At 40.7% G+C, this 27,460-nt stretch overlaps 1 protein-coding gene across 4 annotated transcripts in view; it reads right to left on the bottom strand.

Moving 5' to 3' along the window:
* Positions 1–285: 285 nt before the first annotated feature.
* The window catches only part of SMAP2 (small ArfGAP2), a 43,238-nt gene continuing 16,063 nt past the window's right edge, over positions 286–27,460 (bottom strand). For 2 of the 4 annotated variants that reach the window (XM_005868658.2, XM_014541612.1), the window contains 9 exons: positions 13,638–13,771; positions 12,058–12,143; positions 11,019–11,097; positions 7,621–7,707; positions 6,529–6,610; positions 5,264–5,373; positions 3,801–3,966; positions 3,054–3,370; positions 714–940 (listed from right to left, as the gene is read on the bottom strand). In XM_005868658.2, coding sequence (XP_005868720.1) covers positions 815–940; positions 3,054–3,370; positions 3,801–3,966; positions 5,264–5,373; positions 6,529–6,610; positions 7,621–7,707; positions 11,019–11,097; positions 12,058–12,143; positions 13,638–13,771 — 1,187 coding nt within the window. In that variant the 3' untranslated portion in view covers positions 714–814. Of the gene's footprint in view, positions 941–3,053; positions 3,371–3,800; positions 3,967–5,263; positions 5,374–6,528; positions 6,611–7,620; positions 7,708–11,018; positions 11,098–12,057; positions 12,144–13,637; positions 13,772–15,657; positions 15,664–27,460 lie in introns of those variants that run through there. The other 2 variants (XM_014541613.1, XM_014541611.1) reach the window with 2 other exon arrangements.

Raw genomic sequence — 27,460 nt, 5'->3', positions numbered from 1 at the left:
TGGGAGGTGGAACACACACACACACACACACACACACGCACGCACGCACACGCACAGTACACGCGTTAAGCTCTGCATTCCCTCTGGAAGGGCTGGTCCTGCAACCACGGAGCCAGATCCTACTGCAGGCAGGATGGAGGCAGGGGAAAGGCTGTGTGTTTTGTGAGGGACCTCCGTAAGTCTTTGGTGCTAATAAAGGCTGACTGAGGCAGCAAGTCCTGAAGCTTCAGATCCAGAAAGCAATGCAGGGGACCGGAGAGTAATGTTTTTGCTCATCCTCATAGATGTGGTTTGTATCTCCCCAAGGTTAGGGGCCAACCTGATCTAAGACCCAGTAAGTATTTGATTTGATGTTAGTACTTTCTTCATTCCCATAAATCATGGGAGCTTAATCCCTCCCTCTTCAACTAATAATTTAAATATGTAGAAATAGTTTATTAACACACATGGAAGTATCTCCAAACCCTCCCCTCTTTGCCTACAGACCCTTCTGAGAATCTGACTGGAGGTTTAACCTTCCACAGTAAGTGCCTTCTGCCAAGAATTCCTAAGGTGCTGGTGCAGGAGAGGACTGCGGTGACTGGGAGGAAGTCGGATGGCTAGGGGACATGTACATATAAAACAACAGAGAGGTCTGCGTGTCTCGGAAGTGGCTGGGCTGGGCAGAATGCCAAACCCCAAATGACAGATTGAGCAATTTCTAAACCAAACAGAGAGAGGTAGGAAAAGGGGAAGTGGTGAAAGAGTTGGAGAAAGAGGAAAAGGGGGGAGAGAGAGGGCGGAGGAGAGCGGCAGCCATATAGGTGATTTGTATTCATTTCCACATCTGAGAGCTGAGAGTCTGACTTGCTGCCTGTCCATTTCCGCCGCTCATCGACGGTCCATAGCTCAGCATGCCATTGGCTCCACATAAGTTCATCCCAGCCATCTGCTGGGTCATCTGAAAGGGAGAGAGGAGACTTTCAGACCAGGATGTGGGCATGCAGCCAATGAGTGCAAAAGGCAGGGCAGGAGTCCTTCCGTCAGTGGGGATGGGAGAATGAGACAAAGGAGAACTCTGTTATGGTACTTAACTGCTCTGAACCTCAATAGAGCATTTCAAGGACACCAGACCACGTAAATGAAGGACTTTTCAGAAAAGAGATATTGACAGAGACTAATCATACTCAGGGAGGGAAGAAGGAATCCTGGAGCGAGACAACAAAAAAGCAGCATGAGAAGTTATTGTTTTTTCCTTCCAGGCCCTCATCCTAAAGAGAAGGGGCCGACTGTTCATTTGCCGCCAACAACCCCGAGAGTACGGAGAAACCCCCTCGCCAGCGCCCGGCCTGACCTCCAGCAGAGTTATTACTGCCAGTGGAAGTGCTTGCACACGCTCCAGCAGAGAGAGAAAGGAACTGGAGTGTTCAGATGAACAAAGGAAGGCACACAAAAAATCCCACCGTGTCTTCGGTGCCTGAGAAGGGAAGTTGTCGGGAGAAAAGAGGCAGTGGGGTCAGGGCCTCTTTTTGAATTAGACTGAAAGACCAGCCTCTGGCAGAGAACGGAAGAAACAATCTATGAAAGCAAAATACCTTACATTTCCTAAGCCCAGGGCATTTTCTCTAGAAGCTCTTTTTCTTTAGGAGTCTATTTTTCTACCACCAACTTTTAAAGAAAATTTCAAGCTTACAGAAAAGCTGAAAGAAATAGTACAATGAAGCCCATCTATTCCTTTCTCTTTTTTTTCTCTATTCCTTTCTTAAATTCACCAATTATTAGCATTTTGCCATCTTTTCTGATACATCTGTATAAACTTGAAAAATTTTGATGGGCACTAAAAACTACAGATATTGTGACATTTCACCCATTACGTCAGGATGCATTTCATAATAAATAACACATTCCTGGAACCACAATACAATTAACATGCTCAAGAGATTTAAGATTAATGCAATATTCTGATATACATTTCATTTTCACATCTCTTTAGTCTCCTTTAATCTAGAACACTTCCCCCACCACATTTTTCTTTTTTTCCTGACACTGTTTTAAGAATCTAGGCCACTTACTTGGCAGAAAAATCCTTCCATTTGGATTTTATATGATTGAATCCATTTCTGGCAATAATTTACGTAGGTGATATTATGCCCTTCTTAGGTCTTAGTGCAAGATACCAGAAAGCACATGATATTAATTTGTCCCACTGTTGGTAATTTTACGTTTGATCACTTGGCTAAGGTAGTAACTGTCATTATGTTTTTCACTGTAATTAATACAAAGAAGCATATTTCTTTGAGAATATGTGATACCTATTTTTCTACAATTATTAGTTGTCATTCTTCTGTTACAATCCATTAGTGCCATTTTTAGTCCAAGAGCGCCCTCTTCTGTTAGTGCAGTGAAATGACTGTTTTGCAGGGAGAAGGATGGCGAATACACTGTCCCTCAAAGAGCACACTCTCCTTTTAAGTCACCCCGCCTCCCCAGAAGCCATGTCTTCCAGGGCTATCATCTCTCATCCTATATATTTCAATCCCTTATTTTTGATTCTACATATAACGAGAGCCCTAACCTACCAGGTCTCAGACCTCTTCTCAGTATGTTTCCAGTCAGGGTAGGTCTTTCTCTTTCTGGGGATAATTTCATCTATAGTCTGCCACCTCCTCTGTGAGGCTGGCTCTGCTGGGTTTAGGTGTTTATATGCCGACTGCCATGTAATCTGAAGTCTGAAGCATTCTGTCTACTGGACGTGGTAGCCATGGGTAAGTTACAGGTTTTATTTGCGCTCCTTGTTTATCTGTAAAGGTTGTTTTTGTTTTGATGGATGCATAGAGAGATTTAGGTTTTGGCAGTTACCCTTATTCTACAGGAATCCAGAACTCTGCAGAAAGTCTGAATTTGGATAGACCTTCTAGAAAGAAGAAAGAAAATAAATGCAAACCTAAGCATCAGAATGTCTCTCGTGTTATCTCATCTACTATGAAGATTTAAAGGATAAGAGGGAGACACAAAGTGAGGTGGCCTTGAGGAAGTCTGAAAACTCTTGTCCCAAATAAAACGGGGTAGCTTACCTGAGTAAGGTTCCATTGCAGCTGCTGAGCTGGCTGAACCCCATACATAGTCTGGGGCATAGCTGCCATGCCTGCCATGTAGCCAGCCTGCTGGGTGGTCATCATTCCATTTGGCACACCCATCATTGATGCCTGCATACCACCCATATAGCCTGCAGGCATGGCCATGGGGGCAACCATCCCAGAAGCCCCTGGCTGAGCTACCATGCCTACTGGTGGGGGCATCATGCTCCCCATTATGCTATTAGGAGGTGCAACCCCAGGGAAGCTGGGGTAGGCTGTGGGATATGCCATCTGAGCAGGAGCCATGAACATTGCTGCCAAGAGAACATACGTACAGATTTGTTAGGAAAGCACACAAAGTCAGCCCAAAGTCTCACTGGCTGCTCCTTTCCAACTAGAATTTCTCAGGACTCAACTCAGAATGCTCTTTTACACAGCCACACAGTTAGACAGATGCCTACACGCCTTGTCATGGCTTCCCACCAGAGGGTTGCTGACCTAGCTACTTCCGCTTTATGGTCTAGATCCAGGCTTGCATCAGACTTCACAGACATGTGACACCAGAGCCCACAGAAGAATCTGCTGGTACTCTGTGGCTTCACAGAAATGTCATTCACGTGCAGGCTTGTTTGGAGTATGATATCACAGCCCCCATAGCAACTGCCCTGTCGCAACAAATAACTCCTACATTGAAGTCCTCGTGTCTCTATCTGGCATATTGCCAGGCCCCCCCAAGAACTCTACCTTGGGCAGGCATCTGAGGCGTCTGGGATCCGTACAGTGAAAGGATGGAGTCTTTAGAGAGCTGTTTCTTGCCTGTTTCTTCTGATTTGCTCCCTGGCTCGGGAAACAGGTTCAGGTTTTCAGGAACAGAGCCGGCACTCCCTGCAGTTGGCATGGAACCTACCACCTTAGGGCAAAGAGGGCAGGGGGACAATTGGAATGGTCCTCATGGGAATCTCTGTAAAGATCTCCCTCATTTCTCTGTTGCTTCTAACATTTGCATTAAGAATTGATGGCTGGCCCTGGCTGATGTGGCTCAGTGGTTAGAATGTCAGTCCACATACTGAAGGGTTGCTGGTTCGATTCCCAGTCAAGGGCATGTACCTGGGTTGCAAGTTTGATCCAGGCCGGGCCAGAGTGCATGTGGGAAGAAACCAATCAATGTGTCTCTCTCACATCAATGTTTCTCTCTCCTCCACCCCCCTCCCTTCCTTTCACTCTTAAGAAAAAAAAAATCAATGGGAAAAATATCATCGGGTGAGGATTAACAAAAACAAATAAACAAAAAAAGCCCTAGCCGGTTCAGTTCAGTGGATAGAGCATCAGTCTGTGGACTGAAGGGTCCCGGGTTGGATTCCAGTCAAGGGCACATGCCCAGGTTTTGCAGGCTCGTAATCCCCAGTGTGGGGCGTGCAGGAGGCAGCCGATCAATGATTCTCTCTCATCATTGATGTTTCTATCTCTCTCTTTCCTTTCCTCCCTGAAAGCAATAAAAATATATTTTAAAAAATAAACAACAAAAAAGAATTGATGGCTGAGGTTAGTAGTTGGCATGGAACCTACCTCCTGACATTTTTACCAAACAAATATCAGAAAACACCTAATAGTTGAGCTCTGGAACAATGCTTTGTTCTTTAGTAAAACAATGTAATTTGTTAAACATATAAGATAAATTTTAAAAATAAAAGCAACCTATAAATGATACAGCCAGAAAGAACTGAGTTTAGATGCTGGGCACATAAATTTTCTGAACTAATGTTTCCTCACCTATAAAATATCATTTTGCAGGATTGTAATGAAGATTTTAAATTATAAGTGAAATATACAAAAACACCTAGTACTGTGCCTGGTACATAGCAGATATTCCACAAATAGTAGCCATCAAATGTTCCAAGTCTTTCACACCTACAAATCCTCTGGTAATAACTCAGGCCGAGGAGTTGACCTAAAGTATCAGCTGTACAATCTGACACACCTTAGACAGAAGCCCACTCAAAGGGCCCACCCTTTTTGGGCAGGAGAGAATGGAACGAATAGTAATCTTAGGCTGTAAAAGAGACAACAGTGTATTAAGGAAAGAATCAAGAACCAAGAAAACCAAAGCCTAGTTCCACCAAGGAAGCATGACTCAGCTCCATGATTAAGTGATCAAAATCACTCTTTTCAGAATACTCTTTAAATCCTGAGGAGCCTGCAAGACTCACCTTTCTGGAAGCGGAAGAAGAGGGGGATGGAACAGAGGCCAAAAGATCTAAGTCCTTCTCTAGGGCATTGCTGGTCTTACTGCTTGTAATGGAGCAGGCCACAGGAGCATCTGGAAAGAAAGATTAAAGTAAAAAAAATGTAGCACTGCTCATTAAGCCCAGGCCCTCCTTCTATTGTAGACACAATGAAGACAGGGAAAGCCCATATACTCCATCATGGATCTGGAAATCTAGGCTTCTGGAACCATCTAGCTTGGATGGGGCATCTCAAGAGAGGCCTTGCCCCACATTCCCAAGAGCACTCAGGAGAAGCCTGCAGCCCAGCTATCAGGCAAAGGGGGCTGGCTGGCTCCTTTCTGGCTATTTGAGAGACAACCCTGTGTAGGATTCATTTTCAGAGATAAATTAAAGATACATTACAATTAGAAGCCTAAGTAGCCAATAACCTAAATCAGCAGAAATGGATTGAAATGAAGTACAGCCATCAGTACTGTGAAAGATAAAGAACAGGTTTACTTCTGAATGGGGCAGGGTTTTAAGGTTTGGAGAAAAATGAGCACAAGATAAGGGGCATCTCAGAAACAGGTTGCACCTGAAAAATGAGAGGGACGGCTCATTACAATTAGAAGCCTAAGTAGCCAATAACCTAAATCAGCAGAAATGGATTGAAATGAAGTACAGCCATCAGTACTGTGAAAGATAAAGAACAGGTTTACTTCTGAATGGGGCAGGGTTTTAAGGTTTGGAGAAAAATGAGCACAAGATAAGGGGCATCTCAGAAACAGGTTGCACCTGAAAAATGAGAGGGACGGGGCAAGGCTCACAGGTGCTGGTTTAGTGAAAACTGCTACCATGTACTGAGTGCTTAGTATGTGCCAAGCAAGGGGCTAAGAGCTTTAGAGGCATTATCTCACTTCATCCTTCCAGCAACACCTTTGACATGGACACTTATATCATCCTCATTGCATAGACAGGAAAGGAATGTTCAGAGGTTATGTGAACTACCCAGTGTCACATAACAGCAAGTGGCAGAGCTGGGACTCTGGCTCTAAGGCTGTATTCTTAACCACTCCATTGTACTGTCGCTCTGAAAACGTCACAGTAAAACTTTCTTAGCACAACTGCTCAGACACAAAACAATAGGAAGAACACGAGAGAACACTCTTAGTGACAGGGATACAGACTGAAAGACTCCCATCTCTGCCCAGCTTCCCAGGTCAGAGAGAATTTGCAAGATTATGGGAGTGGGGAAGTCTGACTCTTACCAAGGCCTAACAAATCCATGACAGGTGCTGTGGATTTCGGGGAGCTTTTCCGAGGTAGCTGTGGATCTTCTTTTTTCTGTGGCTAAGGCGAAAACATGTTATTGAAAGAAATAAGCAGGTGTTTTGAACCCTTTCCCCTCCCCACTGTAAAGCCACAGGTTTCCTTGTGGTATGGTTGATGTTATTCAAAGAGAGTAACCAAAGAAACAAAACTCAGGAAGTGTCAGGTGAAAGAATCAAGTCAGAGGTACAAGTGCATAAATCAAACCTAAAGTGAAAAGCAAAGGTGTCATCTGTGCTTGTTTGGCTTTCCAAAGAGACAGGTCTGTCTGAAACCAAGACAACCACAGATCAGGGGTCCAACAGAAGTAGCAGGTTTTGGTTCCGGGAAAAACCAAGAATAAAGGTAGGTGTCTGATGGTACAAGAGCCAAAAGCCAGCAAATCCCCCAGTGATTAGAAAACCTTTAATACCAAAAGGGAGATCAGTCTAAAGATTACCTAACTCACTCTGCCAATATCACTAATGACTGTGTTCTTTAGACAGTGCGATTCAGAATGACGATAAAACACTCCTCTTTAAGCAAACAGTAAAAAGTCCTCTCTCCTAAGATTCCAAGATCTGATATTAGATATCCACTACTACAGCCACAATATGTCCTGTGGAAAGAGAAAGGTGTCTACTTAATATGACAGAGCAAGAATACAAGAAGCGATTGCTTAAAATGGATCAGTCTGGCCTGGCTTCTGGACTGTTCTTAACTGCAACAGGAAATGAGATACAGAAGGTCTAATAAGAGGTAATATCTACTCAGAAGGTGTCATACGGCCTTGACATTCTGGCATGGAACATGCCTTTTGCTTAAATGGAACAGATGTGGTTCCTAAGCTGCCATCTAACTCCAAAGAAACTGTTACAGGGCAGATTAGGCAACAATTCGCTGGGAAAGAAGCTGAAGTGGCAGCAGGTGAGCTCATCTAAATGCAAAACCCGTTAGTCCCAGGTACAATATGCTATCAACCGCAGGCCACCCCTCCACACTTATAAACACACCTGAGGCCATCCACAGAGTGCAAATACTTTCCCACTTACCATTTTCACTTTCTCAAAAACAATAGGTTCCATTTTTTTCTCTGAAGCTGGCTCATTCCCTCTTTTCCACTTGTCATCTTTTTCTTTCTATAATGATTTAAAAACAAGACAAAGAACACAGGCCCAGTAGTGACTAGCAGTTTCGATAAATTGTCATTCCAAATGTCCAAAAAGGAAACAAAAAGTCCCTGTTGGCTCTGATACAGGAGTCTGACAAGCTTTGGAGTTTCTTGGTGTGGGGTATGACAGTCGGCCTCGTCCACATCAGCCTCAATCCTCTAAGAGGCATCCTTCAAATACCTTAAGCACCCACCCTCCCTCATCTGTCTTATGACTCTTGAAATGTGCAGGTTAGGCTATCTACAGAGGATAAGACATTTTGCCCGTCTGCTGCCCCTCGAGTCAAAAAGTTTGCCCACCCCTGGGTTAGGCTATCTACAGAGGATAAAACATTTTGCCCGTCTGCTGCTCCTTTCTGACTCAAGTTTAATTTGCTCATGCTTTGAGGGGTCCCCCCTCATCTTGGTGAAATAAGTTCATGTTCATCTAACTAATACATATCCTTTGTGATTTTATAAATTCAGTTATAATTTCTTTCCATCTTTATCTTTTTTTTTTAAATCAGGAAAAAAATGTCAAGCTTAATGGTTAGAAAAACAATAATCAAGGAAATAAGGCCAAAAAAGCGTAAAAGGATTACAAAGTATCCCAAATGAGCCGCTTGTATAAAACCAACAAGTACATCAAAAAAATATATTAGAAAGTCTCTCTCAGTTTTTGTTACTTTCAGAGGCTGTTTCATAATATTTTCACCCATGTTATTGGTCATATTTTAAAAATCATATAAACATTTAAATGTCAAACAGAACCACAAAGTAAACTCAAGAACATAGGCATTTGAAAAGAGGTATACCATACATGTGAAAATTTAAGGCTTTGCTACTGATCAAAAAGTGCAATTTAAAATGCCTTTTTTTGGCGGGGGGGACGACAAAGATCTTAATAATACCTAATGTTGGTAGAGATGAAGGAAAACTAGTACTCTAATATAGTGCTAAGAAGACAGTATAAAATAGTACAACATCTGGAAAGTATACTGGTAAAAGTATGAAAGACAAATACTGAAACCCTTTGACCTAGATAATACCATATTTTGTAATATATCTTAAGAAAATAATCCAAAATATGGAAGAGCTCATATGTACCAAGTAATTCACTCCATAATTATTTATAGTAAATAATTATGCAGAAGAAAAATGTAAATCACAACCCTTATGCCACAAAAGGAAAAAGGTAAGATAAATTGTGATCTAAGCATATCAAATAAAAAAACTGAAATAGCCTTTTGGTAAACAGGAGTTTTTTCCTTCCTAAATGGAAATATCCAGTGAGTAAAACAGGCTGTTTTCATGAGCACACTATCTTCCTACAGAAACTCTTCCCTCGTCTTCGGGATGACCTCAGATACCCTTTTCTGAGCTCATCTAATTTCACATCTTCAGGTACAACAAACAAAGGTAGGCAGACAGACCATAGTTTTCTACAAATAAAAGGCAATGTATGTGCTTTGGTTTCAAACCCTTTCTGATGCCATCCAAGCCGTAGCCATATACTGGGTTAATCTCCCCTGGAACAGTTAAGATAACTTCCAGATCCCTTTTCTGGATGACTATGAGGTAAGAGTATTACCTTGCACTTATCTGTCTGCATTGAAATTCACCTACCAATTAATGCCTTTTCACATAACCTCAAAAGATCGATTTGGAGCTCTAAATAACCTGGAAGGGCTTAGAGCCCTGTGTAAACTTAGTGATTTCACTAACTAGTGCATCCTCCATTAGAATAACTAACTAGATGGATGACAGATAGGACCTGTGCTAGAATTCGAGAATACCATACTTTCTATCTTTCTGTGGCTCAAGAAATAGTCAATTACATCTAAAGAAATTTACTGTAGAACCTTGTCAAAGGCTTTTTAAAGGTCTAAAGAGTCATATTTATTGGTTCTTTAGTTGTCAGTAATCAGGATTACAGTCTTCTTCCAGAAACCATGTCATATTTCCTCCTGTATATTATACCTGTCCTAGTTATCATACATCGTATTTCAGATTCTAACCACATGCCTAGGATGAAAAGCATACTTGGCAACTGGTAGTCTCCATCTAAAACCCTTCTTAGGAACAAGGGTCATCCCATTAGCAATCAGTCCACCGATGCACAGGAAATACATGCTGGTCAAGCTGAAGGAAACTGGTGATTTAATTACACTTAATTTTGTTGACTTCACTTATGGAAACAAAATTTATGTATGCATGCCCTAACCGGGTTGGCTCAATGGATAGAGTGTCGGCCTGCGGACTGAAGGGTCCCGGGTTCGATTCCGGTCAAGGGCATGTACCTTGGTTACGGGTGCATCCCCAGTGGGGGGTGTGCAGGAGGCAGCTGATCGATGTTTCTCTCTCATCGATGTTTCTAACTCTCTATCCCCCTCCCTTCTTCTCTGTAAAAAATCAATAAAATATAAAAAAAAATTTATGTATGCATGAAGGGTTTGTATGTGTGTATATATAAATAATATAAATTTACATGTATACACATATACATATATATGTATATGCACATTTTCTATTTGATCTCATATGCCCAACATGTCCAGCTGAAGAAATAATTTGGAACTGGGAGTCACTAGCATCCAAATGCAGATCAAGACAAAGAATTCACTGATGGTTTGCCCTGTCTGCCCTTGAGGCCAAACTTTGCTTCATGATATTTCATGGTCTTGATTCAATAACTGGCTTTTTTCTACCTCTGTATCTTTATTATTTTATCGATTTGAGAGAAAGCCAGAGGAAGGGGGGAGAAACAAAAAGGGGGGGAGAGGGGAGGAGGGGGAGAGAGAGAGTGAAAGAGAGAGAGAGTCATAGATAAACATAGATTTTTGTTGTTCCACTTATTTATGCATTGATTGGTTGATTCTTGTATGTGCTGACCGGGAATCAAACCCAAAACCTTGCTGTACTGGATCGATGCTTTAACCAACTGAGCTATTTCTTTTAAAAAATATATATATATTTTATTGATTTTTTTACAGAGAGGAAGAGAGGGGGATAGAGAGTTAGAAACATCGATGAGAGAGAAACATCGATCAGCTGCCTCCTGCACACCCCCCACTGGGGATGCACCCGTAACCAAGGTACATGCCCTTGACTGGAATCGAACCTGGGACCCTTCAGTCCACAGGCCGACGCTCTATCCACTGAGCCAAACCGGTTAGGGCTGAGCTATTTCTTAAATGATAGTTTTTGAGCATGTTAGTAACTGATCTTCAAATTCTTCCCTGGCCCGATTAATAAGCAAATTACTTATTATGAACAAAACTTGAAAGAGTTACAACCAACCTTAAGGGCACTGATGTCTAGACTTCGGTCCATGTATTTCTTCTTCTCATATTTATCTCGAATAAATCCCTCGACAGCTCTGCAAAAAGCTTATTAAGGATAAATCAAGCAAGTCTTTCCCAGGATGACTATAAAAGGTCAATCTGTATCCCATGGAACATTGTTCTCTCTCCCTCCTGCCTGGCTTCCCCATACGGCTCCTGTCTCTTCACATGTAGTTTCCCTGACCAAAACCTTGAAATGCCTCCCTCCCAGTTATTGCAGGGAATCCCATTTCCTCTGATTTTCCTTCGGAGCACTGATAGCATCAAATGGGATTAGTCTTCATATTGCCAGCAGAGGAGCCTGTGGCTGCTCTAGAAGACAGATAAAGCAGCAGTCAATTACCTATTTTAAAGCCCTTAGGTCAATAGGCCTTAAACAAAGGCAACTAGTGACCCTAAAAACTATAAACTCTTGCGCCCCGTGGCCAGATTCTGTGGCCCCAAATCTGCTTTTTAACAAGTTCTACCTGCACCAACCAAAAAGCCAACGCTAACAAGATGGTCAACAAACCATGGCTTTAGGGCGTTGGCTTTGTGAGCTGGGTGCTCTCCCATGCAGAGGGGATGGGAGAAAAAAGTTACTGATTGGTCAACAACAGTTAATTCTTTCACACAGAACATAAAAAGGCCTTAAAAAGTGAATGGTAGTTTTGCTGATTCAACACAACACAGTAAATGATTTTTACCAAACAATAGCTTCAGAGACCCAAATAGCTATTGGAGACATCACTTTACAGAAGAAGTCACAGTGAAACTGAACCACTGCAGTCTTAATTCCTGAATGAGTTTTCCCCCTGTGGCACCACCATTCTGACACAGAAAATATACATGTGCTTTTCGTAGGCCTTGGTTGCAGGAGAGAGAAAAAAACAAGATATGACTAATCCACATAGATTAGATCTGACTACACAGACAGATCATGAGATGTGAATATTATGTGACTCCCAAAACACCAAAATACCACTCAGTCTTCTAAGTTGCTCCAGAAAAGATACGGGTCTATTTGAGGTCGCCGAAAGGTCTCAGGAAGGTAGGCTTCATAAAGTCGGTTTGCCTTTCCATTCCCCATCTCTTGCATACACTGCAATCAAAGAGATGTGGAAACATGGAATGTCAGATTAGGAAAGAATTTTAAAACTTCTCACCCAATGGCAGCATTTTACATTGAAGAACCAACCTAGAGTGGTAGAACCAAGATTAAAACCTGTGTATTTTGTTTTCCAATCCATGATTCTCTCTACTTTGCTCGCAACCATTTGCCCCCACAGCTGTCTTTCCTACCTCACCCCTGAGTTCCGTTTATTGAAAGATCTGTCTGACAAGATACATTTAATTCAGTAATAATTCAAAATTCCATTTGAAAGTCCAAGACACAGCTACCAAATGTCTACTTGGCAGGCAATACTCAGTGCCTAATCTGGCAGGCAACATGCAGGCAGTAACTACACTCGAATTTATACTATTAGTTAACCCATTCAGCTTTATTACTAATAACTGTGTTTTACACTAGGCTTTTGAAATAGATTCCTTAGCACTTGTGAGGGATTAATCCCAAGATCTTTTAAAATCTTCAAATTCCCAAATACCTCTATGGCATGTAGTTTCCTTCATAAGATACAGTACAGTGCAACTGAAAAGTATAACTAAACTTCAGACTTTTAAAGAATCTATAAGCCCTTGTCGGTGTGCTCAGTGGTTATGGTGTTGGCCCGAGCACCAAAGGGTAAAAGGTTCAATTCCCAGTCAAGGGCAAGTATCTAGGTTGCAGGTTCAATCCCTGACCCTAGTTGGAGCACGTGTGGGAGGCAACCAATCGATGTGTCTCTTCCTCATCCATGTTTCTCTCTCTCTCCCTACTCCCTTCCTCCCTTCCACTCTCTCTAAAAATCAATAGAAAAAATATCCTTGGGTGAGGATTAACAAAAAACAAAACACACACACACACACACACACACACACACACACACACACACCAGTCTAAAATATTTCTAAGGCCATGTTCTGATTAAGAATAATCTCTTATTTCTACCATCTACTTTAGCAACTCGTTTTCTTTGGATCCACTCTCCCCAAGAATTTTTTTTTCTTAATTATTATAAAAAGTTTCAATGCAGGAAGAGAACAGAGAACAATGAAGCCACATTGAGGTGCAGATCTTGGGCCAGCTGGACTCACTAACTCTACTGTCTCACTTTCAGCCCACCAGCCTAACAGCAAGCATTTTAGCAATAAAATGTTATAAGTCTATGAGAGGGCTTTTTAAATTTGTTTTTAGAGAATATCTAAAACTACAAATGTTAGATCTGCAGATGTCAAGGATCTTAGAAAATAATCCAAAGATCCTCCTTTACATCTTTCTCGATCCACGGGGTCCTAGGCCATAAACCATTTGTGATTTGAAGGAGGTAAAATATGGTGGAATAATTTGTACTTTAAATAGAAAGATTAAAATTTTCACTATTAAGGTATGAGAACTGGATATAGGTGTCTGACAACTAAACTTTCCTTTATCTTTGTGCCCAGTTTGAAATTCATCCAGAACTACTTTAGCACACTCTTGGGTTGTATTAAGTACCTGAATCTGTTCTTGAGTCCACTGGTCAAGGTTAACTGATTTTACCCTGGATATGTGCACCCCCAAATTCCTGTGGATTCCAGCACATCGAATGCAGATGAACACACCAATGTTCCAGGAGGCCCATCGTGGCCCTGTGAAGGTCAGGAACAGTCAATAAGGTACAAATTAAAACAACATTCAAGGCTCAACCTGTAATATTTAGATTATCAAACATTTCAGCTAGAACACAAGTGAGAGGATTGTTACCTCAATCACCTTTTTATTGGTTTAGTTCATTCCTCCATGAATAGGCTTTCCTTTTTTTTCATTTAGCTTTAATTTTTTTAAGTGTACAATACAGTGTTTTTTAGTATACAGGTTGAGGCAAAAGTAGGTTTATAGTTCATATGAAAAATAACACAATAATTAATAAATAATAATATAAGAATAAACCCTCTGCTTTGCATAGTCACAACTGTAAACCGACTTTTGCCCCACCCACCCTATATTCACACAGTTGTCCAACCATCACCACTATCTAATTCCAGAACATTTTCACCACTCCCAAAAGAAACCTCAAACCCATAAGCAGGCATTCCTCATTTCCTCCCAATTCCTCCCCAGGCCCCAGGCCCTGGCAACCATAAATCTAATCTGTCTCTATAGACTTGCCAATTCTGGACATTTCATATAAATGGGATTATGCAATATGTGGACATTTGTGTATGGAGCAGCCTTTTACAATGTCTGATAATATGAGTACTGAAATGTAGATGTTGTAATACTGTTACTTATATAAAGAAAAATCCTAGGAGAACAGTGAAAAGTTATATCACATTCTATTTAGTATCTTACATGAACAGCCCTCCCTCAAGCAACTTTTCAATGGTGGTGGAGCCTGGATTCACTTTTCCTACTAGGAAAAAAGATACAGACATGCCATACTGGCCTAAGGTTCAACCTGAAATTTAAAACTTTGTTTATCCTCCCCTCCCTAGCAGGCCTATAAAATATGCATCCAGATTAGGTTAATAGGATCCTTTCTCCTTGGGCCGATGTCCCTACCTTACCCTATAGAATTACCTAGATTCAAGAATGTCAAGTAAAGATGCTTATTGAAATAAAAAAGAAATCTCAGATGTGTATTTTAATTAAAAATAGTTACATAATCTCCCATCCCTTGCCAACTTTGCTCACCCTAATAATCACTCTGGAAAGTTATCAAACTCCTCTTCATAATCTTTTTTTCCTCTTCATAATCTTTGTACAGGAAAAGCAACTTATTTTTATATAACACCTGACAAATACTTACTGAAAAATCACTAATATTTCATTCTCCATCATTCTACTAGGCAGAAACTTACCACATAAAATAAGCATGATATCAAAGTTAGCAGTTGCAATAGAGATGAAAAGACACAAAATTATTTTCCTCCTGAGATAAACAGGACCCTGGGTTTTGAACAACTAAGGGCACAAGACTTCAGTTCTGCTGGACACAATTATTTGGTTGGTCTGCAGTTTTTGACAGCAGTCTCAATAAAGGAAAGCTAGAATCGTATGCCAGATATTCTCAGAAATTTGAATCCACGACTATCACAAATAAGAATGTAATTTTTAAACAAAGATATCATTCAGATACTATGGCGAATACTACAAATACAGAAGGCTCAAATCCTCCTTATAACCACCAGGTGGTGGTCTCTGCCTGAAATTTTATCCCAATATCTTCTTATTACTATATCTCGATAGCCTCAGATTTATCTTCTAAAAAGACCTTCAGTCCCTTCAAATCCCTAGATAAATTTGCACAGTAGATCTGCCTTATAGCTAATAAACATATAAAGAATTCACACATTTCTTTCGGTGGCAGGGAGTTACATAAACACAAACAAAAAACCTAAACAGATATGAATGAAGTTTCATAGGGGGCTGTATGTCTATTTTAGGTTACAGTTTTCATAAAAGAACTCAGATATGGTCTAAGTTATATAGAGTTAAAAATAGGACCAAAAGTTAATATCTCATATTTCTTTACCATTTTCCCTTTGCTCTAGATTCTAGAATTCATGATAAAATAAAGTACATTTGTTTGTGAGCAAAATCAGAAGCCAAAAACATTAATTACAAGTTGCTGTGGAGCATAAGGAATATAGTCAATAATCCTATATAATAAAAGCCTAATATGATAAGTGTCCAGTCATCCATTCAATCAATCAATGTGTAATATGCTAATGATATGCTAAGGCCGCTCAACCACTCACTATGATATGCACTGACCACCAGGATGCAGACAGTCAACTGGTCGACCAGTCGCTATGACGTGCACTGACAACCATTGGGGACAGATGCTCCAACCGGTAGGTTAACTTGCTGCTGGGGTCCAGCCGATCTCGGGACTGAGCGAGATGGGCTGGACACACCCTGGAGCCCTCCTGCGGTCCCTCCCTGGCTGGCCAACCCCCTGCATCCCTCCCCTACCCTGATCGTGCACCGGTGGGGTCCCTCGGCCTGGCCTGCGCCCTCTCGCAATCCAGGACCCCTCGGGGGATGTTGGAGAGCTGGTTTCTGCCTGATCCCGCAGGTCAGGCCGAGGGACTCCACTGGTGCGTGAATTCGTGCACCGGACCTCTAGTAATCTAATAACTATGTACGATATCAGAGGTACTAGACCTATCAAAATGATCACTTCATAAGTTATATAAATGTCTAACCACTATGCTGTATACCTGAAACTAGTATAATATTGAATATCAACTGTAATTTCTAAAAAGTTTTGCCTTAGCTGGTTTGGCTCAGTGGATAGAGCACCAGCCTGCGGAATGAAGGTTCCTGGATTCGATTCCGGTCAAGGGCACATGCCCAAGGTTGCGGGCTCAATCCCCAGTGAGGGGGACGGGGTGCAGGAGGCAGCCGATCAATGATTCTCTCTCATCATTGATGTTTCTCTCTCACCCTCTCCCTTCCTCTCTGAAATCAATAAAAATACATATTTTAAAATGATTTAAGACTTAAATTAAAAAGTTAGATGTGGAATGTTATGCTGTTTGCTTCCTGGCCATAAGTCAGAAAGTGATTCTCAGTCATGTAAGCCACCATCACACTGTGGAATTTCTCCAGATCCTATTCCAGAGTATATAAAGACTCTGCCTCTGAGGAATGTAAGACTGATATGCTGGAACTACTAATAAGGCCTCAGTACAGAAATATAGGCAATAACATGTTCATGAAAAGCCAGGAGAGCCTCCTCTGCCCCCTCCCATACCACATCCCTCCTACAACCTTTTCCCAATGAAATAATGACAGTTCTATCCCACTCAGCCTCCTTTAGTTTTAAGCCACTAGATTTATTAGTCAATAGCTGTATGCTCCATAACAGATTCTGAAATTGGGTAAGAAAAATAAGAAACAAAAATGACTTCTATGGCTGAAAATAGTGTCATTATTAAAAGTATAATCTTTGCAGCAACATAAAATTTAGTTTGTATGTCAGCTCCATCGATGATTAGCTATATGACCTTCAGAGATATTTAAACTTCCTAAGTCTCGGTTTAATCATGTTCAAAATATGTACAATACCATCTACCTCACTGTGCTTAGAATGTAGAGGGATAGTGGCGAAAGAGAGTTACGTAAGTACATGGTATAGAATGAGACTTCCACAACCCATTTCCAACTCATCTTCTTCACTGACAAGGACTGGTTAACTCATTCAGATGTATATACCAACAATCTATGCAACAGTGGAGAATGCTTTTTAGACAGGCATGAGTTCCAGACTGAAAATGTCAGAATCAAAGTTGACTGACTGGATAGAAGAAAGAAGGAATTTACTCTAGATCCAATGTCAAAGTCTTCTAGAAAACATGACATTTAAGCATCTTCCTTTATCTCCCTCAAAATATTCCTTGAAAATGCACTACCTAAACCCCCACCCACTTCCCTTCTCCACTACACACTCCCACCCTGCCCTTGTGCGCACACATGCTTCCACTGCACATACCAAGGAAGGCCCAAAGCTGCTGGCCTGCCATGCCTGGGCTCCACAGCATCTGGTATTGCTGCTACAAGGCCAGACTACTTAAGTCTGGTATACTTGCAAAGATAAACCAATTGCTCAATACACATCAGTCATGGCAACCAGGAGAATATGTAAAAGATGCCATTTTGAAATTGAAAATGGAAAGGGACTCTGAGAGGCAATATTCTGAACAATTTTAAAAGCAAAGAGGATAGACAAGTGATATAAATTGGTAGCGATGAGCACAACACAAGAACAAGGTCATAGCTAAGTGAGCGTACTCAACAGGAGCCTAGGAGCAGGCTCAGGAAGCATGAGGCAATATTAAAATTAACATATAATCACTGTGCAATAAGGAATCAGTGAAAATAAAGTATATGGATGAGGTTGATGAGTCAAGAAATCGACTGTAGTAAATAGCAGCCGAAACCAGGGAAATCTGGGATGACACTGATAAATACACTAGGCTTTCATTTTGATGTCTCTCTCGGGCTATGACTCCATTTATAAAATGGAAAGTATATAAGTAATAGCCAATTTATATTCAAATGCTGAACAGCTTCTAGTGTCCAGTAACTACTGGTGCCCTGCTGCAAACACCCCCCCGCCCCTTGCTGCTAAGACTTCCCCCCAAGGACCAGCGCTACTAGGCTTAGACCGATTCTGGGCTTGAGGAGTCAGCAGAAATGAGAACTAGAGTTACAGGCAGCTTGAAGAGACTAATTACAGATCACTGGCCTCTAACCTATGGAGTTCCAAACAAATAAATGTTGAGGGGGGAATGATAAATTTTAAAATCAATGTAAAATAAAATAAAATCAAGTCAATGTCTATGCATAGACTTGCTGGCATCATGGAGCTGTTGAAAAGCTCTTCAACAGAAGAGTCAAGGATGGGAAAGAAATATCTTCCATCTTACATGCAAGCCCTGTTGAACCTACCTTGGAAATTTTCCCTGAATCTATCCCTCTTTACCTAGACCTTCTCAACTCTCATATCTAAGCATTCATTCTTTTAACATTACTTATTGAGTATCTATTACATGCCAAGCACTCTGCCTGCTAGTTATTATGGATAAAAAGGCAGAGATAATACAGATGAGATTCCTGATTCAAAGAATTCATGGACTAACAACTAATTGGTCTCCAGACTCTCACCAAAATCTTTCTAAAACACAAATCTGTACAAATCAGGCCTCCAATTATAAACCTTTTGTGTAGTCTCATGTATACTAGTAAAGGTGAAAATGCAAATGGGTGCACATTTTCTAGGCATATAACAAACTGAGCTCTCTATCTCTTGCCACAAAACCTGCTCTTCCTCCATTTCTCCCCATTTTAGTCAGTTATACCTCCAATCACTCAGATGCATCAGTCAGAAATTTACACATCATCTTTGATACCTATCTCCTTCAACCTTCATATCTATACCATCACCAAGGCCAAAATATCTCTCAAATCAGTATCTCTTCTCTCTACGTGCAACACTGTCACTAATCCAAAGTCACCAGATCTCTTGGACTAGTGCAACAACCTCCTAATGTCTCTCTACTTTTACCTTTATATTTTCTTCTCTTCCAACCCTGAACCAAAACCATTCTCCACCAAACAGCTTGAGCCCTAAAAGAAGCAAATGTAACCTTGCCACTCAGTTACTTAAAACCCTTCTATAGAAGGCCTCCTTCTGCACTGTTGGTTTAAAGAATAAAATACTTAACATGGTCTCCAAGGTCTTATATGATCTGGCTCATGCCTACTTCCTCAGCCTCTCGACTCTGACAACACCAGCTTTCTTTCATTTCCTCAAAGCACCAACATGTTCTTTACTTAGGGCTTCTGGCCTTTTTACACGCTGTTCCCACTGCCGAAAAATTTCTTTTCCCAACCACCACCCATCACTGGTAGCCCGGTCAACTCCTACATTATCACAAAGGTCTCAGCTGAAAAGTTTCTTTCCTTGGCCCCTGAATGTAGACCGGTTATAACTTCACTTCCATCTTTTCTTCAGATTTATACATTCCATTATGGAAAATTTCAAATGCATAATTAACCATCAGCTTCAACAATGATCAATCTCTGGCCAATCTTGTTTCAGCTATACTTCTACCCACTTTCCCTCACTCCCAACACCTTGTAATATTTTGAGGCAATTCCCAACTATTATACCATTTCATCTGTATATACTTTGGTATATATCGCTAAAAGGTAAGGACTTTTTAAAGATAAACTTCCATTTACCTTTCACTTTCCCCAAGTGATACCACATTTTAGCATATATTTATTTGACTGTTTAACATGTCTTTTCCACTACATTGTACGAGCCACAAGAACAGACAGCAGATTTGTGACATTCACTGTCATATTTCCAGGGTATGGCACAGTTCCTTGCATACAGCAGTAAGGCAACATTTTTACAAAAATTAATTAAAAATACATAAATCCTTTGACTCCTCCCTCCCACCACTTATAAGAATTCATCAGGGAAACAACAGGGCAAGTACACAAAGAAATATAGTTAAGAATGTTCTAATACAGATTTGAAACATCAAGAGATTACATGAAAGAATTATGGTATCACCATACAATAGAGAAAAAATTTTCTAGCTCTCTATTTAATATAGAGATATTTCCATGTCATATTAATTTTAAAATGCAGTTTAAAACCAGTATGCACAGAACAATACCATTTTTGTTTAAGAATGTGAATAAGTGTATACGTATGCACAGAAAAAATGTCTAGAGGATATATGTAAAATATTAAAAGCTGTTATTTCTGGTAGTAGGGTTATGAAATATCTACTTTCTTCTCTATATGTTTATATATTCTCTGACTTGTTTGCAATGAGTTTGTATTACTTTTGTAATGAGAAAAATAACAGTACAGGTCACTTAAGAAAAAACACCACCACTGTCCATGGCTCTCACTGGCTGCAGGATAAGTTGAAACTCCTTAACATGACATCGAGAGCCATTTAAGAGCCTGTGTTTTGTGAGTGCTGAGCAAGTCATCATTCTGAGCATGCCATCACTCTTTGCCTAAACCATCCTTCCTACCTGGAATGGCTTTCTCCCCAATTCCCTGCTTGACAAACTTCAAAATGTAGTCCACTGTCACCACTTCCGTGAGGCCCTCCGACGGAATTAATCTTGACCTTCTCTATGGCTAATAGTTCACTGTATGCTTTGTTCTTCTAATACTATCTTATTATAATTAGTTGCTTATAGGTCTCTCTTGCCCCAAATAGACTGTGAGCGCTAGAAGGCAAGGCCCATGCCCCTTCATCATTTATCTCAAACACTTAGCACAATGCTTACAAACAGTACATACAAAATTAGTATTTGTTAAATGAATTCATCAATAAGAAAGATAAAAGTGTACAACTGTTTCCTGTTTTGGAAAACGAAGGGAGAAGTCTTCAAACACCTTAAAGGTGAAGCTATCACAGAGAAAAGGAATTAGTTTGCTCTGGTGAGGCTCCAAAGGCAGAACTAGCATCAATGAGTGGGAGTTGATTTCAGCACACTCTGGGGAAGAATTTTCCAACAATTAAGGTTGTGTGAAAACAAATGTAGCATATCCAGAACTAGTAAAAGCCCAGTAAGTATAGCTGTTCAAGCAGAGGCTGGATGATGCACTCTCAGGGATGGTAGAGAAATGACCTCTGCACAGTGGGTGGGTGCACGGTGAGCCCGAGGGTCCCTTCTACTACTGCAGATCTACCAGCTAATTGAATGGTTCTCAAAATGCAACACGAGATAATCAACTCATGAAGATGTTAGGTCTTGATGAATCTAAAAAACTGAATCAAATTCAGTTCATGGAGCCTGTGACTAGTATAAACATGATTACACACAACAACAACAACCTGAAAACTGACTTAAATGTAATAGACACATAAGGAAGAACCTACTGGGGTGGTGAACACATCCTACATAATAAAAGCCTAATATGATAAGTGTCCGGTCGTCCATTCAATCAATCAAAGTGTAATATGCTAACGATATGCTAAGGCCGCTCAGCCGCTCGCTATGACATGCACTGACCACCAGGGGGCAGATGTTCTGAGTGGTAGGTTAGTTTGCTGCTGGGGTCCAGCCAATCAGGACCGAGAGAGAAGGGCGGGACACACCCTGGAGCCCTCCCACGTTCCCTCCCCAGTTGGCCAACCTCTCACGTCCCTCCCCATCCCTGATTGTGCACCAGTGGGGTCCCTTGGCCTGGCCTGCGCCTTCTTGCAATCTGGGACCCCTCAGGGGATGTCGGAGAGCCAGTTTCAGCCCAATCCTGCAGGCCAGGCCGAGGGACCCCAATGATGCATGAATTCGTGCACCAGGCCTCTAGTAATACAATATACATATAATATATTATAGAATTGTATATCTGAAACCTATATAATCTTATTAACCAATGTCACCTCAATAAATTCAATAAAATGAAAAGAAGGGAGGCCAAAATTTCAGTAATCCCAAAGACTCCATTAAATTTGTACTATACTTAGGGTGCTGATGAACAAGTCACAACTTGGATATGACCTGTGGTCATTGAAGGAGCAGCTACTAAAGAATGGTGGTGTTAGGGTGCACCCTGATAACTTTTCATTTGAAGTTCAGGAAGGAACTCTTAATAATATATTTTTCAAGGTGTACCAAATACAAACATGCTACAGGTCACATTTTAAAATAAAACAAAGAACCCGTGGTTTCTTATACATTCTTGCTAATTCATCATGTTGTTTCTACTGAACTCTGGCTGTGTAACATCAATTTGAAATAACATTAAAGAGGAAGTGGATGATTTTTCAAAGTATTAAGCTGTAAGACAGAGGGGCACATAATAAGTAGCTCTACATTCAACAGCTAAACAATGCCCAGGTGGCATGGCTTAGTGGTTGAACATCGACCTATGAACCAGGAGGTCACGGTTCAATTCCCCGTCAGTGCACATGCCCAGAGTTGAGGGCTTGATCCCCAGTGTGGGGATTGCAGGAGGCAACCAATCAATGATTCTCTCTCATCATTGATGTTTCTATCTCTCTCCCTCTCTGAAATCAATAACAATATATTTAAAAAAGACGTGCACTGACCACCAGGGAGCAGACACTCAATGCACAGGCATGGAAACATGGAACAGACTGATGAATCTCAGAGGGAAGAGATTACCAAAGATCTTATATGCATACTAGAGGCCCAGTGCATGGATTTGTGCACCGGTGGGGTCCCTCGGCCTGGCCTGCAGAGATAGGGCTGAAATCGGCTCTCCAAGATCTCCCAAGAGGTCCTGGATTGCGAGAGGGTGCAGGCCAGGCCGAGGGACCCCACCGCTGCACGAACCCATGTACCAGGCCTCTAGTATAAAATAAAAATAAAAAAATAAACAGCTAAGCCAATTGTCTTTTGCTGCTTCTAAGGACAGGTTAACTTGTGGCTGGCATAACTACATAGAAAGAAATAATTCAGACTTTTCTTTCTTCACAAAAGGATGTAGGAAAAGCTATATGAGATGCTGTTTATCAAACTTAGAGCTGGCTGAATTGCAGATCATTCTGAGGTCAGTACTGTTTATCTTTAGTTCTGAAGTAAAGATTTTATATTAGTCAAGAGGAGTCTTAAAGCAAAATAAGGGGAAACATTGATGGCTGGTAAAGGGAAAGGAAATATTTAAACTTACAAAGAAAATAAAGGCGCAGTTTTATGTGCTGAGAACAAATGACAAAAAACAGAATCTGGGTTATCTTTTCTCCTATTTTTACTCATGATTCACATTTTTTTCAAGCTGCTCCATGTGGTTACCATAGTTGGCTCACAATAAGGGAGATAATTATGTGCTCCACCTGGATTACATGGCCATTGTACTATTCTGACCTGGATTTTTTTCCCTATCACGTCAACAGTTAAGAATTCATACGCAGACACAGGGCCTTGTGCCCTGCACAGGGTGCCTGGGTCCCAAACTGCTCTTCAAGGACACATTCTGCATGTCGCTAACTCTCACTCCGTAGAGTCAACTAGGTCATCTTTAAAAAACAAACAAATAAATACATAAATAAGGAAGAACCTAAATCAATAAACTCTGATTTGAAAACACAGTTTAATTCACTTTGATTTGGCCTGTTATTAACTCTAACACAAAAATTGGGAGTCAAAGTGAAGAAGAAGCAGTATTTGTTTTAAGAACAATTCTAATGCCAGTTTCCTCAGTTCTACTCATTACATCCCTCCACCCCAATTCACTACAAATACACAGAAACACCACTGCCATCTTGGAGCATTTAAGTGGGGCCTGAGAGGTATGTCTACACAAAGGAGAACTCACCTCGTCCTCTATTCCAAAACAACAATAAACAGTAACCTTGAACTCTGTAAGTACAAACATTTTAAGGAACCATGAGACCAAAATAAGGACTTACTCAATCAACCTTTGTTCCCATCCGGTCCCTCTCGCAAGAATGTTGTTTCCTTTTGTCAAAAAGAGACACTGTCACAAATACTGACTGAACTACATCAAGAACATATAGTGAAACTTTGCCGATAACTAATCAAGGAGGGAATTTACTGCTTAGAAAAAAAAAACCCGAAAAAAAAACTTCCCCAAATATATGAAAACACCAAAAGAAATGCAACTCCTGTGGAAAGATGGCCAAAAATCTAGAGAAAGAATTAGAAAGAAACACTTCTTTCTATTAAAGATGGATTATGTCTCATGAGAAAAAAAGCTCAACAAAGTTGATTGGCATCTCTATCCACTGAGAAAAAGCTCAACGAGCTAAGGGGGGAAAAAGGTCACAGCAGACAAAAATTGGCTAAAACAGAGCTTAAATTCCAAGCTTTTCCACAGTGGGCCTCAGGGTCACATTCAGGGTTAAGCTTCCACAGCAGCAGCCCCCTGAATATCCACAACCCCAGGAAAACATTTACCTATGTTTTCTCTCTTTAAAAGTAATTTTGATTTATCTGTTTTTCTTTAATGGCTATTTAACTGATGCTACATTTGCTCTTATAATTCCTAAGATAGTGTTTCATATAATGCTTAAGAGCATATTATTTCTACTTCACTAGACTCTAGAAGCAGACACTATAACTATTGTATTTTGACTGAAATAAAAGATCCCCTATTACTTAAACCATTCATTGAAGTTTGACATGAAACAATATAGGAAATGCAGCAAGGTGTTATTGTAAATCTATCAAAGTAACTTAATATTTATCTCAATAAGGTTTGATTGGTTTTAAAAACAATGCAAAAAAAAACCAACCCTAAACAATAATACCCCTAGCTAAACTTAGCAATATTATTATTAGTTTAACCCCAAACTCATAGATTAGTTTAGGGGAATTGGCATCTTGTAATTATTTGGGGTTTTTGTTGTTGTTGTTAAGACCATATTCTCATGAGAGACTAGTGTAAAAATGTGATACATACTGCTGGATCTCCAAGTGGGAGCCCCATTCTTCCTGGAGAATCTTGAGTTTCACCTGCAGGACAATGTCTCTATGCCAGTATCCTCAGTAAAGGGCCTGGGTGCCTATCTACTGAGAAATGAGTAAAAGAGCCCTAAGTGAGCAGCAGCACAAGAACGCTAGTTCGGCTCTTACTTCTAGGTCAAGCTCTAAATTCATGGGTGGTGGATTCCTACATAGCACCTTACATACAGAGGAGGGTCTGGTGCCAAGAAAGAAGAAATCAAGCAAGGTAATTAAGAATCTACACTGATCTGTAACACTTTTAACAATAAAGATACATTAAAAAAAATAAAAGAATCTACACTGGTCCTGTAAAGCTGAGGCACAGAGATCTCAGGACTGTGAAGTGGAGCAGGGACTGGGAACAAGCCAAGGAAGGGTCAACAAGTAAATCTTAAAAGAGTGACTTTTTTGTTGTTATTAATCCTCAGCCAAGGATATTTTTTCCATTGATTTTTGAGGGAGGGAGACAGAGAGAAACATTGATGTGAAAGACACACATTGATTAGTTGCCTCCCACATGGAGATCAAGCCTGCAACCGAGGTACGTGCCTTGACCGAAATCGAGCCAGAAACCCTTCAGTCTATGGGCTGATGCTCTAACTACTGAACCAAACCAGCTAGGGTGGAGGAAGAACAATTTTTTCATATATTTTGTGGTAATTTCCATTCTTTGCTTCCCCTTTGTTGTTAAAGTTCTAAAAAGTCTTAACAGGGCTAAGGGGAAAGAAGCAAACGAAGTGATTGATGTGGTGTCTGCACATGAAGCAGAGCGTTAGAGCAGAAGCAGCAATGTGATGAAAGCGCCAATCACCCAGAGAAGCAACCCCAACTGGGGGAGAGAAGCAGGACACATGGGCGCCACCTGGGCAATTTTAATCTATACTTGTGGATTCTCCTTCCTGAATTCATATTTTGGAGGTTCTCTGTTTTGACCAATAAGGAAAACTGGACTACTTATACTTCTGGTTTAATGTATAGCTTTACGGGGCTATTACTTCCATTAGCAAAACATCATTTTGTAAAAATCTTGCTCCATCCTATTCTGACTCCCACAATCTGTCGTTCTTCTGTGACACTCATCTATGATTGTTCTGTTGTTGGGTTTTATTTTTGTGAGCTCCTTTAATACAATTTTGTAAACTTAAAAAACTAGTATTTGTCTTATGTGAACTTGAGATTCAAAACACTTATTACTCAGAAAATCATCCAAAGGTCACTGAAATAACTTACACAGAAAGCTGGGGGAAAGAGTATAGGGTATCCTTTACATTCCTCGACTCGGGTTAGCCCACAGTATTTTGGCTGTAGACAATTATCTCTGCACAAAGACCTTGCTTAAAGCATTTATGAATAAACTAGGAGTCTCGGTGATGCATGGCTTCCTGAAAAAGGGAGGAAATAAACAACTGCTTTCATTGGGGGCAGGAAGGACATTATTTCATTTGGAGCTAAACAGCGAGACTATCTCTGTACAAACAATTGTTTGGTTGAAGGCTCCCTGCGGACAATCACTCCAGTAAAGGCTCAGCTGAAATGGAACCCAGAACTTGCCGGGACCGAGGGATAGGGACTGACACAGGCTCAGTGTCGGCTTCGTCATGGCTTTGGGGTCCCAGAGCATGCCAGCAAGGATGCTCACAGAACACACTCTACTCCAATCAGCAAATAGCATCATTCTGCACCCAACCCAGCCAAGAATGTAGATTTAAAAGAGACGAAGAAAAGATGGCATTGGGGCAAATACATTTATTCAATCTAAAACTGACATTTTATAGCAAACATGACAAGTATAAAAATTAGATCTCGTAAGAGAGGTAATACATTTCAATCACTATCTCAATGGCTACGCTCTATCCACTGAGCCAAACCGGTTTTGGCAAGAGGTAATACATTTCAATCACTATCTCAATGGCCAACAGCAGGCGCAGGGAGGAAGTGTGCAGGGAGGGACTGCTGAGCTAACAGCCAGGCAATCATTTCAAAGTCTGCAAGTTGGACCTGATATTTCAAATTTGACTTTATAATTAAACTAATTTCCCATCAGTCATGACCTCACTTCAGGTAACAAGTGCTAAATCTAACTTGGTTCGCTAGAAGTCACTTTCTTCACTCCCTGGGGACATTCAGTTCTTAACATTTTAACATTACTTCAAGTTAAAGTCTTAACTTCCTCTTTGCAATAACCAGTATCCTACTACTATTCTGAAAACAAACAAACAAAAAAAACTGAAGATGCAAAGTGTCCATTTGGGGTATGCATATCTTTGAAAGAAGCTACTAAAGAAGGGTGATAGGGCCATAAGCGAAAGAGGAACAATGTAAAAAGGGATGTTAAAAATAGCCTACATTCAAACAGC

This window comes from Myotis brandtii, unplaced genomic scaffold, assembly GCF_000412655.1.
Source record: "Myotis brandtii unplaced genomic scaffold, ASM41265v1 scaffold274, whole genome shotgun sequence".
Lineage (NCBI taxonomy): Eukaryota > Metazoa > Chordata > Mammalia > Chiroptera > Vespertilionidae > Myotis > Myotis brandtii.
The sequence above is the reverse complement of the archived record's forward strand: the minus strand, read 5'-3'. Positions and strand labels throughout refer to the sequence as shown.